The following is a 14042-nucleotide window of genomic DNA, read 5'->3' as shown; positions in this document are numbered from 1 at the left end:
GCCTGCCCGTCCAATGGCGGCGCTGTGCACGCGGCGGGCCGGGACGCCGATTGGTGATCACGCTCCGATCAGCTGGACCGCAGCAGGCGCTCACTCCACCCCTGACGCTCCGCCCACCTGCACGGCGCAACCTAACTCCGGGGGGGGGCGGGGAAACAAAAAACGGCTGGCTGAATGACGCGTCGGTTCGCCAATAGGAGGCGGAAGCTCCGGGGAAAGGGGCGGAACGGGGTGGGAGACGACCAATGGATTCGAACGGAGTGGCGGTCGCCGGGCCGTCAGGTGAGGTTACGCCGAGAGAGAGGGCGGCTTGTTTTCGAGCATGGTCGAGGCTGAGTGTGAAACTGTTAGTCAGACGGAGGAGTTCCGCACAGTTGGGAGATAGCAGTGATTTGTTTCAGCCTGTCCGCCGGAGAGGCGAAGGCGACAAAGGAGGCGCCGGTATCGATGTCCGAATCAGTTGAGTCAAAGCGGCTCGGTTTCTGATCGAAGGGCTGTGTTTATTACCCCCCGTCTTCACGGGAGAGCGGCCATGGGGGTGAAACTGAGGGATTTCGGCATCGTCCTGGTCGGTGAGGAGCTCGGCGGCTACTCGAGCGGGGACCTGGTGTCCGGCCGGGTGCTGCTGGAGCCCAGCGAGGGCCTGGCGGTGACAGCCCTGCGGCTGGAAGCCAGAGGCTGCGCCCGCGTCAACTGGATCGACAAGGCGGCGGCGGCGGCGGCTGTCCCGGGCTCGGCGGCGGTGCCCAGCAGGTACCGGGAGGAGGTGGTTTACCTGCAGCATCGGCAAACCCTGCGGGAGGCGCCAGGTGATGACCGAACCAGAGATATGTGTGTGGGGGGGGTCTCTCTTTCTGTGCAGGTCCCAAAGCCGCGACAAGTGCAGGAAGTGGCCACTCGGCCCGTCGTGCCCATGCTGCCCACACCCCCGCAAGAACTGTTCAGCTAATCCCCCCTAACCTCCATCACGCCCTCCTGTTCTCTTGCATTCCTTCACCCGTCTCCTCCTCTCCCCCCCCATCTCTCTCTCCCCCCCATCTCTCTCTCCCCCCCATCTCTCTCTCCCCCCCATCTCTCTCTCCCCCCCCATCTCTCTCTCTCCCCCCATCTCTCTCTCCCCCCATCTCTCTCTCCCCCCCATCTCTCTCTCCCCCCATCTCTCTCTCCCCCCCATCTCTCTCTCCCCCCCCCATCTCTCTCTCCCCCCCCCATCTCTCTCTCCCCCCCCATCTCTCTCTCCCCCCCATCTCTCTCTCCCCCCCCATCTCTCTCTCCCCCCCATCTCTCTCTCCCCCCCATCTCTCTCTCCCCCCCCATCTCTCTCTCCCCCCATCTCTCTCTCCCCCCCATCTCTCTCTCCCCCCCATCTCTCTCTCCCCCCCATCTCTCTCTCCCCCCCATCTCTCTCTCCCCCCCATCTCTCTCTCCCCCCCATCTCTCTCTCCCCCCCCATCTCTCTCTCCCCCCCATCTCTCTCTCCCCCCCATCTCTCCCTCCCCCCCCATCTCTCCCTCCCCCCCCATCTCTCCCTCCCCCCCCATCTCTCCCTCCCCCCCCCATCTCTCCCTCCCCCCCCATCTCTCCCTCCCCCCCCATCTCTCCCTCCCCCCCCATCTCTCCCTCCCCCCCCATCTCTCCCTCCCCCCCATCTCTCCCTCCCCCCCCCATCTCTCCCTCCCCCCCCATCTCTCCCTCCCCCCCCATCTCTCCCTCCCCCCCCATCTCTCCCTCCCCCCCCATCTCTCCCTCCCCCCCCATCTCTCCCTCCCCCCCCATCTCTCCCTCCCCCCCCATCTCTCCCTCCCCCCCCATCTCTCCCTCCCCCCCCATCTCTCCCTCCCCCCCCATCTCTCCCTCCCCCCCCATCTCTCCCTCCCCCCCCCATCTCTCCCTCCCCCCCCATCTCTCCCTCCCCCCCCCATCTCTCCCTCCCCCCCCCCATCTCTCCCTCCCCCCCCCCCCCCATCTCTCCCTCTCTCCCCCCCCCCCATCTCGTACCCCCCCCCCCCCCCATCTCTCCCTCCCCCCCCCCCCTCCTCCCCGGGCAGAGCATTCCAGATCGCAGCTGCTTGCTGCTATGTAAGGAAGTTCCCTTCGTGTCACCTTTACCCTATGGGTCTCTACTCTTCTGCTAGTGTCAGGAGTATTTTTCTTTCGCTATCTGCACTGCTGTATCCGGGCTTCTCCTTATTTTGAAAGTGTCCATCAAATTCTTCTCAACCTCTTATGCCCCACCTCAGTTTTTCTAATCTTAACCCACGTAACGGTGGCTTTCTGATTTTCTGATGCCTGGAATCATTCTCGTGAATCTCTCCTGCACCGTCACTCCTGTCTTTGACCTTCTTGATGTCTGGTGCCTGTGGCAGAACTTGGGCAGTAACTAGTTTTGTAAAAGAATAAAGTTGCTATGGGCTATTGCAACAAGTCAGTTTGTAGGACTTATCAGTATAAACAGAGTAACCCTGTTTCTCTTTTTACTCTCTCAAAGAGCTGAATGATGTTTTACTTCTGTCTGATGGTTATTTATGAGCTGCTTTGTTATTTTAAGTGATGTATACTCTACTTTGTATACAGGGAAGAATGTGCAGTCCCTAGTTCTATCTAATGAAGTGTTTTTATGCTCTTCTGTACAAGAGTGCAGTAAGTGCAGCCCTGTCAACCTACACTTCATAAATGTTTTATCAACCTCTACAGGCATGCTTGATACACCTTTGAGCAGATGGGTCACTAGACTAGAACACTACATATTTAGTTCTATTTTTGGCAAACTAATAATCAATCTTAAAGCTGTCTGTAGTTCAGATAGTTAATCTTTCACTTGTGTTAATCAACCACTGATCATATTTTTAGTGCAAATTCGGTAGATGGCTCATGTAATCACTCCTGCAGTTTAGAGATGGGGCTTCTTGCAAATTTGAAACGCAGTGCAAAGTACACTGCATCAGTATAATTGTCAAAAACCACACTGCTGGAAATGTGGAAAAAGGCAAGCTAAGTCCTGCTGTAAGTTCTGGAGAAATAATGCAAAGATGAAAATCAACAGACAACGCAATAAGTTTGAGTCTCTTCTGCAGCTCATCACTACTGGAACATACAAGTTAAAATTATTTGTTTCTTTTTTCTGTCTCCTCCACATCCTGCATCAACACAGTTAGGAGAAGTCAAAAAATGTCCAGACTCATTGTCATTAACTTCAACTTGTATATGCAACATTTAACTCATTAAAATTACTGCACTAATACAAAGAAATGCACTCTCACTCTTCCATGATCTCTTTGGCGATCACACTGACCAAGTAGCACCTAGCCTTGTTTCCATATGTTGTACTGACTGCTCCCCCTAAGGAAAGCTCTGATTGGAACATTTCAGTACTTTGAAAATTTAAGTTGCTGACCTGGTATGTATTTCTACAGCTTTCTAAATAAAGAAAAATTATATAGAACCTCTTTATTTACTTCAGGTAATCAAGGGTACTTCATATTGCAACCAGGAAAACATGAATTCCCATTCAGCTTTCAACTACCACAAGGGTAAGTAACAGGCATATGCATATTCAATATGTGACATCTTTAAAGAAATACAAATGATGAAGATTCTAATGTTTCATATTTAAAACATAGGCCTTTGGTTACATCCTTCAAGGGGAAACACGGTAGCGTTAAATACTGGGTGACAGCAATATTGGAGCGGCCATGTGTCCCAAACCAAATTGTGAAAAGAGAATTCTCTGTGACAAGTCAAATTGATGTTAATGCACCAAATTTTCTGGTAAGTTGAGTAGGGTTTTCTGATACTATTTTTGTAGTTTTTATTTGGGCGGCTGTCATAAGGGGGCCTATGTTTGGCTATTGTGCATTTTCACCCACTTGCCAAGGTTTTCTTTCTGTATTCATAGAGATGTACAGCATGGGAACAGACCCTTCAGTCCAACCCGTCCATGCCGACCAGATATCCCAACCCAATCTAGTCCCACCTGCCATCACCCAGCCCATGTCCCTCCAAATCCTTCCTATTCATATACCCATCCAAATGCCTCTTAAATGTTGCAATTGTACCAGCCTCCACCACCACCTCTGGCAGCTCATTCCATACACGTACCACCCTCTGTGAAAAAGTTGCCCCGTAGGTCTCTTTTATATCTTTTCCCCTCTCATCCTAAACCTATGCCCTCTAGTTCTGGACTCCCTGATCCCAGGGAAAAGATTTTGCCTATTTACCCTATTCATGCCCCTCATAATTTTGTGAACCTGTTGTAAAGCTCAAATCCTCCAACCCTGGCAACATCCTTGTAAATCTTTTCTGGACCTTTTCAAATTTCGCAACATCTTTCTGATTGGAAGGAGACCAGAATTGCATGCAATATTCCAACAGTGGCCTAACCAATGTCCTGTACAGCCGCAACATGACCTCCCAACTCCTGTACTCCATACTCTGACAAATAAAGGAAAGCATATTCATCACAACTGTTCTCATTCTTCCATGATAGCTCTACATTCAAATTGAAATATTTGTTTAATATGCAGTAACAGCCATCAAACATTAACATGTTAGAATTTTATTGTACTGGCCTACTAAAAATACAGTCAAGTCGATGATGCGTTTGCCTACCCAGCATTCTGAGTCCACCAAAATGTGGTTCTTGTACAAAATCTCGAGTGGTAGTTGTGCCTGCCACTTGTTGATTTGCCTCTTTACACAGAAGAAAAAAATTGATGATGTTTGTTGACCTGTACAGACTTCCCAGATTTCATTGTATTGGTGGTCAAGCTCAAAGTTGACTTTGAAGTTTTAGAATCTGCAGTAACATGCACATGAGATCCAGGGCAGTCCAGTGACATTGGCCCTGAAATGGCTCTACAAGAAGAGGTGCAGTACTAACCAGTAGATGAGATCAAAACAATCTATTAGTGGAAACTTGTTGGCGAGCTTTTGAATATAATCAGGTAGAATGTAAATGAAGTAGATCTAATAGGGTGGGAGTTCTTAGTAAAACTATATTTTGGGGATCTTTCTCCATTATTCTGTTATATATTGAACTGCTAAATCTGACCATATGTAATCAGCTCAAAGTTGAACACTTGTTGTTGGGTAGATTTTTTAGATTGAGTAAAGACTTTGGCAATTAACTTAAATTGACTTGGAACTGTTTTAGACTAAACCTCCACTCTACTAAGCTGTGGCTATAAAGTGGACAGTTCAGTTTAGCATTAATGATTCAGATTATTGTTTATCTGTAGAGAACATTTCTGAGAAAACTGTAGCTTTTAGAAAATAAAATACTGTGATAAGTACTGAGTCAGTAACTACCACTTTCCTTTTTTAGTCTTCAGTGTCAAAAAGTAAAGAGAAGACAATTGGTTGTTGGTTTTTTACCTCTGGACCAATATCCCTAAGTGCCAGTATTGAGAGAAGTGGATTCTGTAATGGTGAGCTATATACATTTATTTTTATTTCTTTTGATGTAGGACTTCCATTGTTTTTAATCACCTGTTATTTTGAAACAGGTGAAGCAATCCCAATCTATGCAGAGTTTGAGAATTGTTCTTCGCGCCTTATTATGCCAAAAGCTGCAATTTTTCAAACACAGACTTATCTTGCAAATGAGAAAACAAAGACCTTTCGACAAGTGATCGCAAATGTTCGTGGAAACCATGTTGCATCTGGTAGTACAGAGTCATGGAATGGGAAAGCTCTTAAAATTCCGCCAGTTACTCCATCCATCTTAGATTGCTGTATCATCAGAGTGGAATATTCTTTAGCTGTAAGTATATCAATGAGATTTTTGGAAGTACCTATTATGTTCTTTCAACCACCCTGTTGATAAACTTAAGATCACAAATTAACTTGCAGTCAAGGCTGCAAAAAATAATGTAATCTCTCAAATCATCTTTCTACAAAAAGGCTAGCTTTTCTTTTCTTCAGTGGTTTAGTCCTGACTGTTTCTTTTTGTACAGGTCTATGTACACATTCCAGGTTCTAAAAAACTGATGATTGAGCTTCCCATAGTTATCGGCACCATCCCATACAGTAGCTTTGGAAGCAGAACATCTAGTATGTGTAGCCAGTTCAGTATGGACATGAGTTGGCTTCAACTTGCCCTGCCAGAACAGCTTGAAGGTAAGAGTCTTGTCCTCCAGTTAATCTGTTACAACTACTGTACAATAATCTAAGGATTACGTCTATACCTTTCATACTTGTGATGTCCTGTTGCTGAGAGCTAGTAAAGTATTGTTTCTGGTGATTTCTTGTTGACAGTGATGTGGTTTGTCAAACTGTCTTGATATTCTCTCTCCACAGCTCCACCCAACTATGCGGATGTTGTATCTGAGGAAGATCTTGCCAGGCAATTTCCATCCCTCCCGCAGGCTGATCATCTGGAGCATGAATTTGGGAGCCCAATGTTTGCTTACATTCAGGAGTTCAGATTTCAGCCACCACCAATTTATTCCGAGGTTTGAACACATGAACCTTTTAATTAATCCTGAGTTTTAGTTATATTTTAAAACTAATTTGTTACATGTGCAGTAATATGACTTGATCCTACTGTATCTGAATTGTCTATTTGCTGCAATTTCTAATTTCATGTCTTTTTTTCTTCAGGTTGACCCATACCCTTCCTTCGCAGAAGAGATGCAACGAGAAGTATCATTTGAAATTTGACAGTTTTATATCTTTTACATTCGTTCATCTTTTGGTTGGTTTAAAACTAAGCATTGAAGAAGTACGGAGCATCTTCAGCATTGCAAAAATATTTGAAAGGAAGTGAATGGTGGCCTGTGGTGGGCTGATCGATAGTAGACTGAATTGCATAAGAGAATTCTGTTTAGGAAACGAAGGGGCTGAAAGTAGTTGACATATTTGCAAGAAGTGTAAGTGTTAAACTTGCACCAAATATTGGAAGTAAATGCAAAGCTTAGTCAACCAAAACACTACAGAGCAATAAAAACCCCTCCACTCTAAAATGAGTCCCTGACAGAACCCAAGCTTCCCTTTCATTTAAGCAACACTTTATGCTGAATGGAAGGGGATATTCTTGCAATCACTGGTACAGTAATAACTATTAATGTGAGGAAGGGTTACTACCACTAAATGACCACTATGTTTGTCAGTTAAAGGAACAGAAAGCAGTTTGGACTATTCAAGACAGTTTGTTGGGAATGCTGAAGATTAATGTTTACATTTGTTTTTCTGTGTTCTGTTAAAACACATGTACAATGTTGCCTTTTACAAAGGGTGTTTTTCCAGTTCTCAAAATTACTGTCAATACTTTTTTAATGTCGAGCAAAAGTAATCACCATATCTGTATTTGTAAAGTAACCAAAGAGTACGATCTTGGACCTTTTTCAGTTATAAGTTTGCACTCATGTATCTTAAAGGAAATACTGTGTATAATTATCCATCTTATTATCTTTACAAATAGTTGTAAATGGCAATTTTTGAGTGCAAAAAAAATTTGTCTAAATTCTGTCCCAGTACGGGGAAGTGGGAGTTATTGATTGAATGGTTAGAGGGATCGAGGAGATACTCAGGATGGTTATGTATGCTGTTAAGTCGTTCATTACAAAGGACTATCTAGTGTGTGGCTGTGTTTTTGCCATGTGTTTTCTATAAAGGTGTTTGCATATTGGTATTTGAAAGAATGTTCTTTTGGCTGCGTAAGAATTATTGGATGATGACAAAGTACTTAAAAGGGCTGTCATTGAAATATAGGGCGAAATGCCAATGTTACGTTTAAAGTGTCCCCCTAAATTAATAGTATGCAACCTTTTTTTATAGAAAAGCCACGTGGGCGGCACGGTGGCACAGTGGTTAGCACTGCTGCCTCACAGCGCCAGAGACCCGGGTTCAATTCCCGACTCAGGCGACTGACTGTGTGGAGTTTGCACGTTCTCCCCGTGTCTGCGTGGGTTTCCTCCGGGTGCTCCGGTTTCCTCCCACAATCCAAAAATGTGCGGGTCAGGTGAATTGGCCATGCTAAATTGCCCGTAGTGTTAGGTTAAAGGGGTAAATGTAGGGGTATGGGTGGGTTGCGCTTCGGCGGGTCGGTGTGGACTTGTTGGGCCGAAGGGCCTGTTTCCACACTCTAAGTAATCTAATCTGTAATCTAAGTATCATAGCTCTTTGAGAAAAACTGAAACCTTGCTGACCCTTTTTTCATTTAGTATGATCTGAATTACAGTACTACACTTGACATATTAGTGGATGAGAAACAGAAGACTTAATTTGGTTGTTAAAGCTTCAAGTATGAGTGTTATTTTACAATTGAGACTCTGAGGGAAGGCACTTGTGTGAATGATAAGCTTGCATTTAAGCATCTATGAAATGCGCAATTGCATATCGTAGGAATGCTTTTAGCAAGAATTATTTTACTGTTTACTACTTTATCTCTGTCTTGTACTGCTGATTTCTGTTCTTAACTCCAATTTGATTTCTGATTTGTATGTTTAATGGTGCAATATTGTGTTTCTCAGGGCTTTGGTGCAATGCATTCTAGGTTTCCACTTCCAGCAATAAACTAAGTTTTCAAGTTGGTGAAAAATCTCCTTCCTGACTTGCTAGATTTAAAACTTCATGGGTGATGGTCAATCATACCACTGTCAGGAGGTGAGACCTCTTCATTCAATTGGACAAGTCAATATTTTCATAGAATCAGTACAAGTTGTCTTTTGCACCTTGAATCTGCTTATCAAGATATCTTTTTCAATTTCTCAATCCTGTTTGAAAATATTGGAGCCAATTTTGAACTGGATGTTCTTGAAGTTAGGATTAGAATTTTTCAGTCTTCATGTGTAAATGTGAAATGAAATGTCTTAAGCAAATTGAAATAAAACTGAGCGATGCACTTGGGCTTTAGAAAGTTAAAGCTTTGACTTTTTTTGAACGGGATTGTATATAGAATCAAACTTTGTAATTTCATAGCATTGTTCATGCCCCCTGTAGCTTGTATGTGACTAATTGGCAGTCAGTTTTGGCAAATGTGACCTTGTCAACTGGCAACTAATAAGGAAGATGAGCATTTTAAGTGGAATAAAAAGCATAAGCACAAATATGAGTATTACTTGAATGTGCAATTATAACTTTTTACAATAAGCTAAATGTGCATTATTCAACTTGCCATTAAAACTGTGATTTTTTTCAACTTTTTACTTTTTAATGTAAAGAGCAGTGTGTTTTGTATTATTTAAATCCGTTTTTTTTTTTGTTAATAAAAGTTCTTTTGGCCAAAGCATCAACAGTTGTTCTCTCTTAATATACTGTCAAAACTTATGTTCATGGGCAAGGGGATGGAATCTAGATTTTGGTGAATAGAGGAAGGATGATGTGGGAGAACCTGTCATATCTCCAGCAAACAATGTCGGTGTATTAAGCTGTAACACTTCATTGTACTGCTGCTAATACATTTCACTTCGAATTATTGGAAATTTGGCGCTACAATGTAATTGGTTCAGTGTTCTTGGTGTTTAGACAGAATCATTTTAAATAGAAAATCCTGATGCGAGTCCAGGTACTTGTGTGCACAGGATAGGTTTTAACTATGACTCTTCATAGTGGAATGGCTTGATAATCACCATCAGGACGTGCATGTCAAGTGCCATAGAGATTATGTACTGGAGCATGACCAGTCCCTATGGAACACTACCACAATCTTTTCCACACACCCGAAAGTACAAGTTGGCATAGATTTGCAGGAAACAGGAAGAAAATATGATGCCCGGACTTTTGATATTCATTCCAAGTATTCCCAGGTCATTATTGAAATGTTACATTAAAATTATGCTTTTGAACTCCAGCATTGATTAATTCAAACTGTATATGTCTGATCCTAATCCAATCATATGAACCAATATGAAAATGTTACTATGATAAACTGTTGGAATTGAATGCAGCTGAACTTGCATGAAACTACTTTTTTCACAGGTTTTTTTTTGGTGCTTCATTTGAATTTATCAGAGAAGTAGGTAAGCTCTATATTTTGTCAAGTTTATTTTGCATGTCCAATTATGTTTGTAATTATTATGTAAATCAAGCTTAAGTGGTTAGTGAGTTTGTTTCTGGGGGTTGTTGAAAGAGAATGAGAACAAAGACTTCCTTTGTCACAGCGTCATGATCTAGAAGAGGCTGACACGATCACGAGTTACATCTCTTTTGAAGAAAAAAAAATGTGCTAGAGTAGATTTAATATAATGTTGAGCTAGTTTACTACAGAAGCCTCTAAAGTAATAAGAGGCTTCAATTTCCCAAATCACCCTCCTGTTGGGTGCCCTGCTTTAGACTGACAAGCGCTATGGAACATCCTTATGCCGCTGTGAGGTAATGATAAAATCATATGCTGTGTTGGTGACCATGCTACTTAAGTAATCAGTCAGACATAGTCTTAATACAATTCTATTTGCGACTTATCTGTAAGATTGTCTTCAGAATGGGAAAAAAAGATTTTCAAAGTCAGGTCTAAAAGCTGGCAATTGCATATATAAGCTAAGCTTTTAAAAATAAAACCGAGTACGCTTTTGATATTATCGAAGAACAACTGAATTAGAATGTAAGTTAAAAGTTCTGTCTGCTACTGAAATAGATTCCACAGCTGTGTGGAGACAAATGTTTTCTGCTTTCCCAGAAATATAAACAGTCTGGTGCAATTGTGTGTAGGGAATGTATACAAAAGCAATTGGTGTGACTGTAGGCTGACTTAGCCAGCGTTGCACTTTCTTTTTGTTACATGGTGCTGTGATTTATTGATTCCCTCTTATCTATTCCTACAAACTATGTAAGCAGCCTAAACTGAAAATTCATGTTCTGTATCAACTCCATTCTTCTTAGATAATGGCAATGAACAGCAAAGGTATTCCTCTCGAACACTTAATACACAAAATAAGTGTCATTTTTGCAATTTTTATGTAATTTTAATTGACTATGTTTTGTAATGGTTTATTCTGAATTTGCTATTTTAGTAAATGCTTTCACTGTATTCTTGCAAGATCACCCCATGTAAACCTTTCACAATACTTTTCCTTCACTTATTATTTCATTAAAATAATCCTGAAAGACTAATTGTCAGTAATTTTCCATGATGCAATCTTTTTGTTACTTCTGCCACTGAATTTGGGCAGAGTTGATGTTTTCACCACAGCTTTTTGATCAATTTGAGCTGTATGGTTTGTAAATAAGCACATGAAATTCAATGAAAGTTTGGGCCATACCTTGTTGCGTTCAATGAAGAACTAATAATTTTTGAAGATGTGGATCTGTGTTCAGTGTCTTTCAAAGGATCCCTTAACATTAAGGGGTGCAGCAAATTATCTTTGTAAAATGTTGTGGCTTGTTTTTATTTTGAATGGTAAATGTTTTGGATGGTCAACTGTCGAAACCAAACAGTTTTCAGAGCAGGTCATTTGATTACCCTAAAAGTTCCTCAGTGAGATGCAAACTCTTGATTTTAAAAAAGGTTTCTTTCCAGCTTTGATGTGAAAACATCATTGGAGTTGGAACAAAAAACATCAAAATTTAAGGTTTGCACTCATTGGGTTCTCTTTTTCAGAATTTTGTAATTTTAGTATGAAGGTTAAACATTATTGCAAGATTATTTTAGAAACTGTTTTACCAGTTTTCTGTGGCTTTTAAAAGTTTAATTTTATGCATTACTGTCTAGATTGTGATCTTTATGTATCTACATAAAAGGTAGATTTCTACTAATGTTCCTACTTTCATAGTTCACTGACCAAATGAGTGTGTACATTTCATAAAACTATAGTCACCTAGGGCAGCTTGGGAAGTGGGCTGGGGAGAAGAAAGAGACTCAAAATGGCTCTTTTCTTGTGTTAATAATCCAATAAATGGCAGCTGAAGTAAAGAATTTGCATAACCTTGGTATATTTAATAAATATCTCCATGTTTTCATTGCTGTATGATCTGGCATACTTGAAACTTCAAATTATTGAAAAAGTGAAACAAAAGCTTCTGTGGTATTCAGTAGTATGAAGCAATTCCTGTTAGTACTTCATAGCTTCCCTATGGTGTGGAAGCAGACTATTTGGCCCATTGAGTCCATGGGCCTCCAAAGAGCATCCCAGCCCCTACTTGCTCCCCGTATCCCTGCATTTCCCATGGCTAATCCACCTACCCTACATGTTCCTAGGTACTGAGTAATTTAACATGTCCAATCCAGCTAATCTACACATCTTTGAACTGTGGGAGGAAACCCAGATAGATACAGGGAGCATGTCCTAACTTCTGAATCAACTGCTTTGGAAATTTAGTTTCTATTAACTTGCATTAATTATGTGAATTAACAAACCCAAAGCATACTTGCTCAGCTTGCAAACTATACAGAAGAGGGCACTCCCATCTAAGAGCAACCACAAAATCAAAGATTAAAACCTGGATTTCATCATGTAATTAGGTTCACACTTCAGTGCAATACTGATGGGGATCTGTAGTGTCAGCAGTGATCCTTGCAGATGTAAATGCAATGCATCAAAGACCTGTTTTGGCAAAAAGATTTCATGGCAAAATTTGAAAACCAAAGGAATTCTATTATCCATTAATTCAACCTCAGCAGATATATGTATTGCATTGAAATAGGCTCTTCTATAGACAAAGTAAAATGGTACTAAATAACAATGTTACTCCCTCTGTGATTGTAAATAAGTTGTGTTGCAGCCATACTGCCGGTAGAATGAAGGTATATTTTATATTTTTATGTCATAGTGATATAGAAACGTTTTTTATACCTGGAAATACACAGCAAAAGCATCCAAGTCAGAGAAGACAAGTTAATTAGTTGAGAGGCGTGCTTTGACATTGATTAAGGAAGATTAACCTTAAAAGTCCTTCGAAACTGAAGAGTTAGACATAAGTACTTCTGAACTGTGGAAATTAAAGATTATAATCATTTTGTAGATCAGGCAGAATTAAGAGGAAGTTGTTTAATTTTGTGGATATTTTTGAGGAAGGTGCTTTTATGACACTGAGTTATTGGTAGAGAGTAGGTCATGAACATTTTTTAACTTGCCCTAAAGAATGCATTTTCATTGAGTAATTAAGTCAAGTCCCTAGTTCACATTAAATGTCAAATAGCTTTTCTTCAATACCTAAATTTTCCTATTTCACTGTCATTGGAAGTTCTTGGTCTGATACCTATGTATGCTCCATTATGACTTTGACTCCACCCTTACTATCCTCATTTTTGAGTTAACTACATAATAATAAGCAAATCCACATGCTTCTGCCTGGGAGTTAATGTTCTGCAAAGAATCATGAAAGAACATGGGCGGCACGGTAGCACAGTGGTTAGCACTGCTGCCTCAGCGCCAGAGATCCGGGTTCAATTCCCACCTCAGGCGACTGACTGTGTGGAGTTTGCACGTTCTCCCCGTGTCTGCGTGGGTTTCCTCCCACAGTCCAAAGATGTGCAGGTCAGGTGAATTGGCCATGCTAAATTGCCCGTAGTGTTAGGTAAAGAGGTAAATGTAGGGGTATGGGTGGTTTGCGGTTTGGTGTGGACTTGTTGGGCCGAAGGGCCTGTTTCCACACTGTAATGTAATCTAATCTAGACATAGAAACCACCAAAGTAAAGACTGAAGAAATGTTCATGGTGATGAATAGCAAAGATAAACTGAGTCTAGAAATTCGAAGGCCTTCTAGGTGTAGCAAACAAAAGACTAGAAGTGCCATTTTTCACACTGCAATATTAATCTGAAAGTTTGTCAGCCAGTCAGATATAATGTAATCCATGACACAGTCCATGGAATTTCCTCTGTTCCTGGCAAGCAGTTATCCAACTAGCATTACAAAAATAGATTAATTTGTTACACGTCTCATTGCTCTGTATATCAATCTTGTCACGTACAAATAGTTTGCCCTGAATAGGCTGCATAACACGAACCACAATTTAAATTAATACATTGGCCATGAATCATGTCCAGGTACCTTGGGAATGTGTAAACAAATTCAAACGAATGCAAACCCTGTGAATGTGATGCCTTAAAAGTTTTATCATGTTATGATTTTTTTTTACTGTAAAGATAAATTTTGAACTTTTTTTG

General features: G+C 41.7%; 1 protein-coding gene across 1 annotated transcript; it reads left to right on the top strand.

The window, feature by feature from the left end:
* The first annotated feature begins 311 nt into the window (after positions 1-311).
* LOC122541045 (arrestin domain-containing protein 4-like) lies at positions 312-9229 on the top strand. Its single transcript, XM_043677539.2, has 8 exons — positions 312-809; positions 3461-3530; positions 3621-3768; positions 5324-5426; positions 5505-5761; positions 5955-6117; positions 6298-6452; positions 6601-9229. Exons 1-8 carry the CDS (start codon positions 533-535, stop codon positions 6658-6660), a joined length of 1233 nt encoding a protein of 410 aa, XP_043533474.2. The 5' UTR covers positions 312-532; the 3' UTR covers positions 6661-9229.
* The last annotated feature ends 4813 nt before the right edge of the window (positions 9230-14042 follow it).

This window comes from Chiloscyllium plagiosum, unplaced genomic scaffold (assembly GCF_037043375.1).
Source record: "Chiloscyllium plagiosum isolate Xiang-an unplaced genomic scaffold, Cpla_swu_hap1 HiC_scaffold_39, whole genome shotgun sequence".
In the NCBI taxonomy this organism is placed as follows: Eukaryota; Metazoa; Chordata; class Chondrichthyes; order Orectolobiformes; family Hemiscylliidae; genus Chiloscyllium; species Chiloscyllium plagiosum.
Note: the sequence above shows the minus strand (reverse complement) of the source record. Positions and strands in the feature narration are given on the sequence as shown.

Excerpts from the sequence above, each read along its gene's own strand:
- LOC122541045 (XM_043677539.2), top strand. The coding sequence starts at position 533 with ATGGGGGTGAAACTGAGGGATTTCGGCATCGTCCTGGTCGGTGAGGAG. Across the intron at positions 810-3,460 it reads AACCCTGCGGGAGGCGCCAG|GTAATCAAGGGTACTTCATA; the intron begins GTGATGACCGAA and ends TATTTACTTCAG. Across the intron at positions 5,427-5,504 it reads GAGAAGTGGATTCTGTAATG|GTGAAGCAATCCCAATCTAT; the intron begins GTGAGCTATATA and ends ATTTTGAAACAG.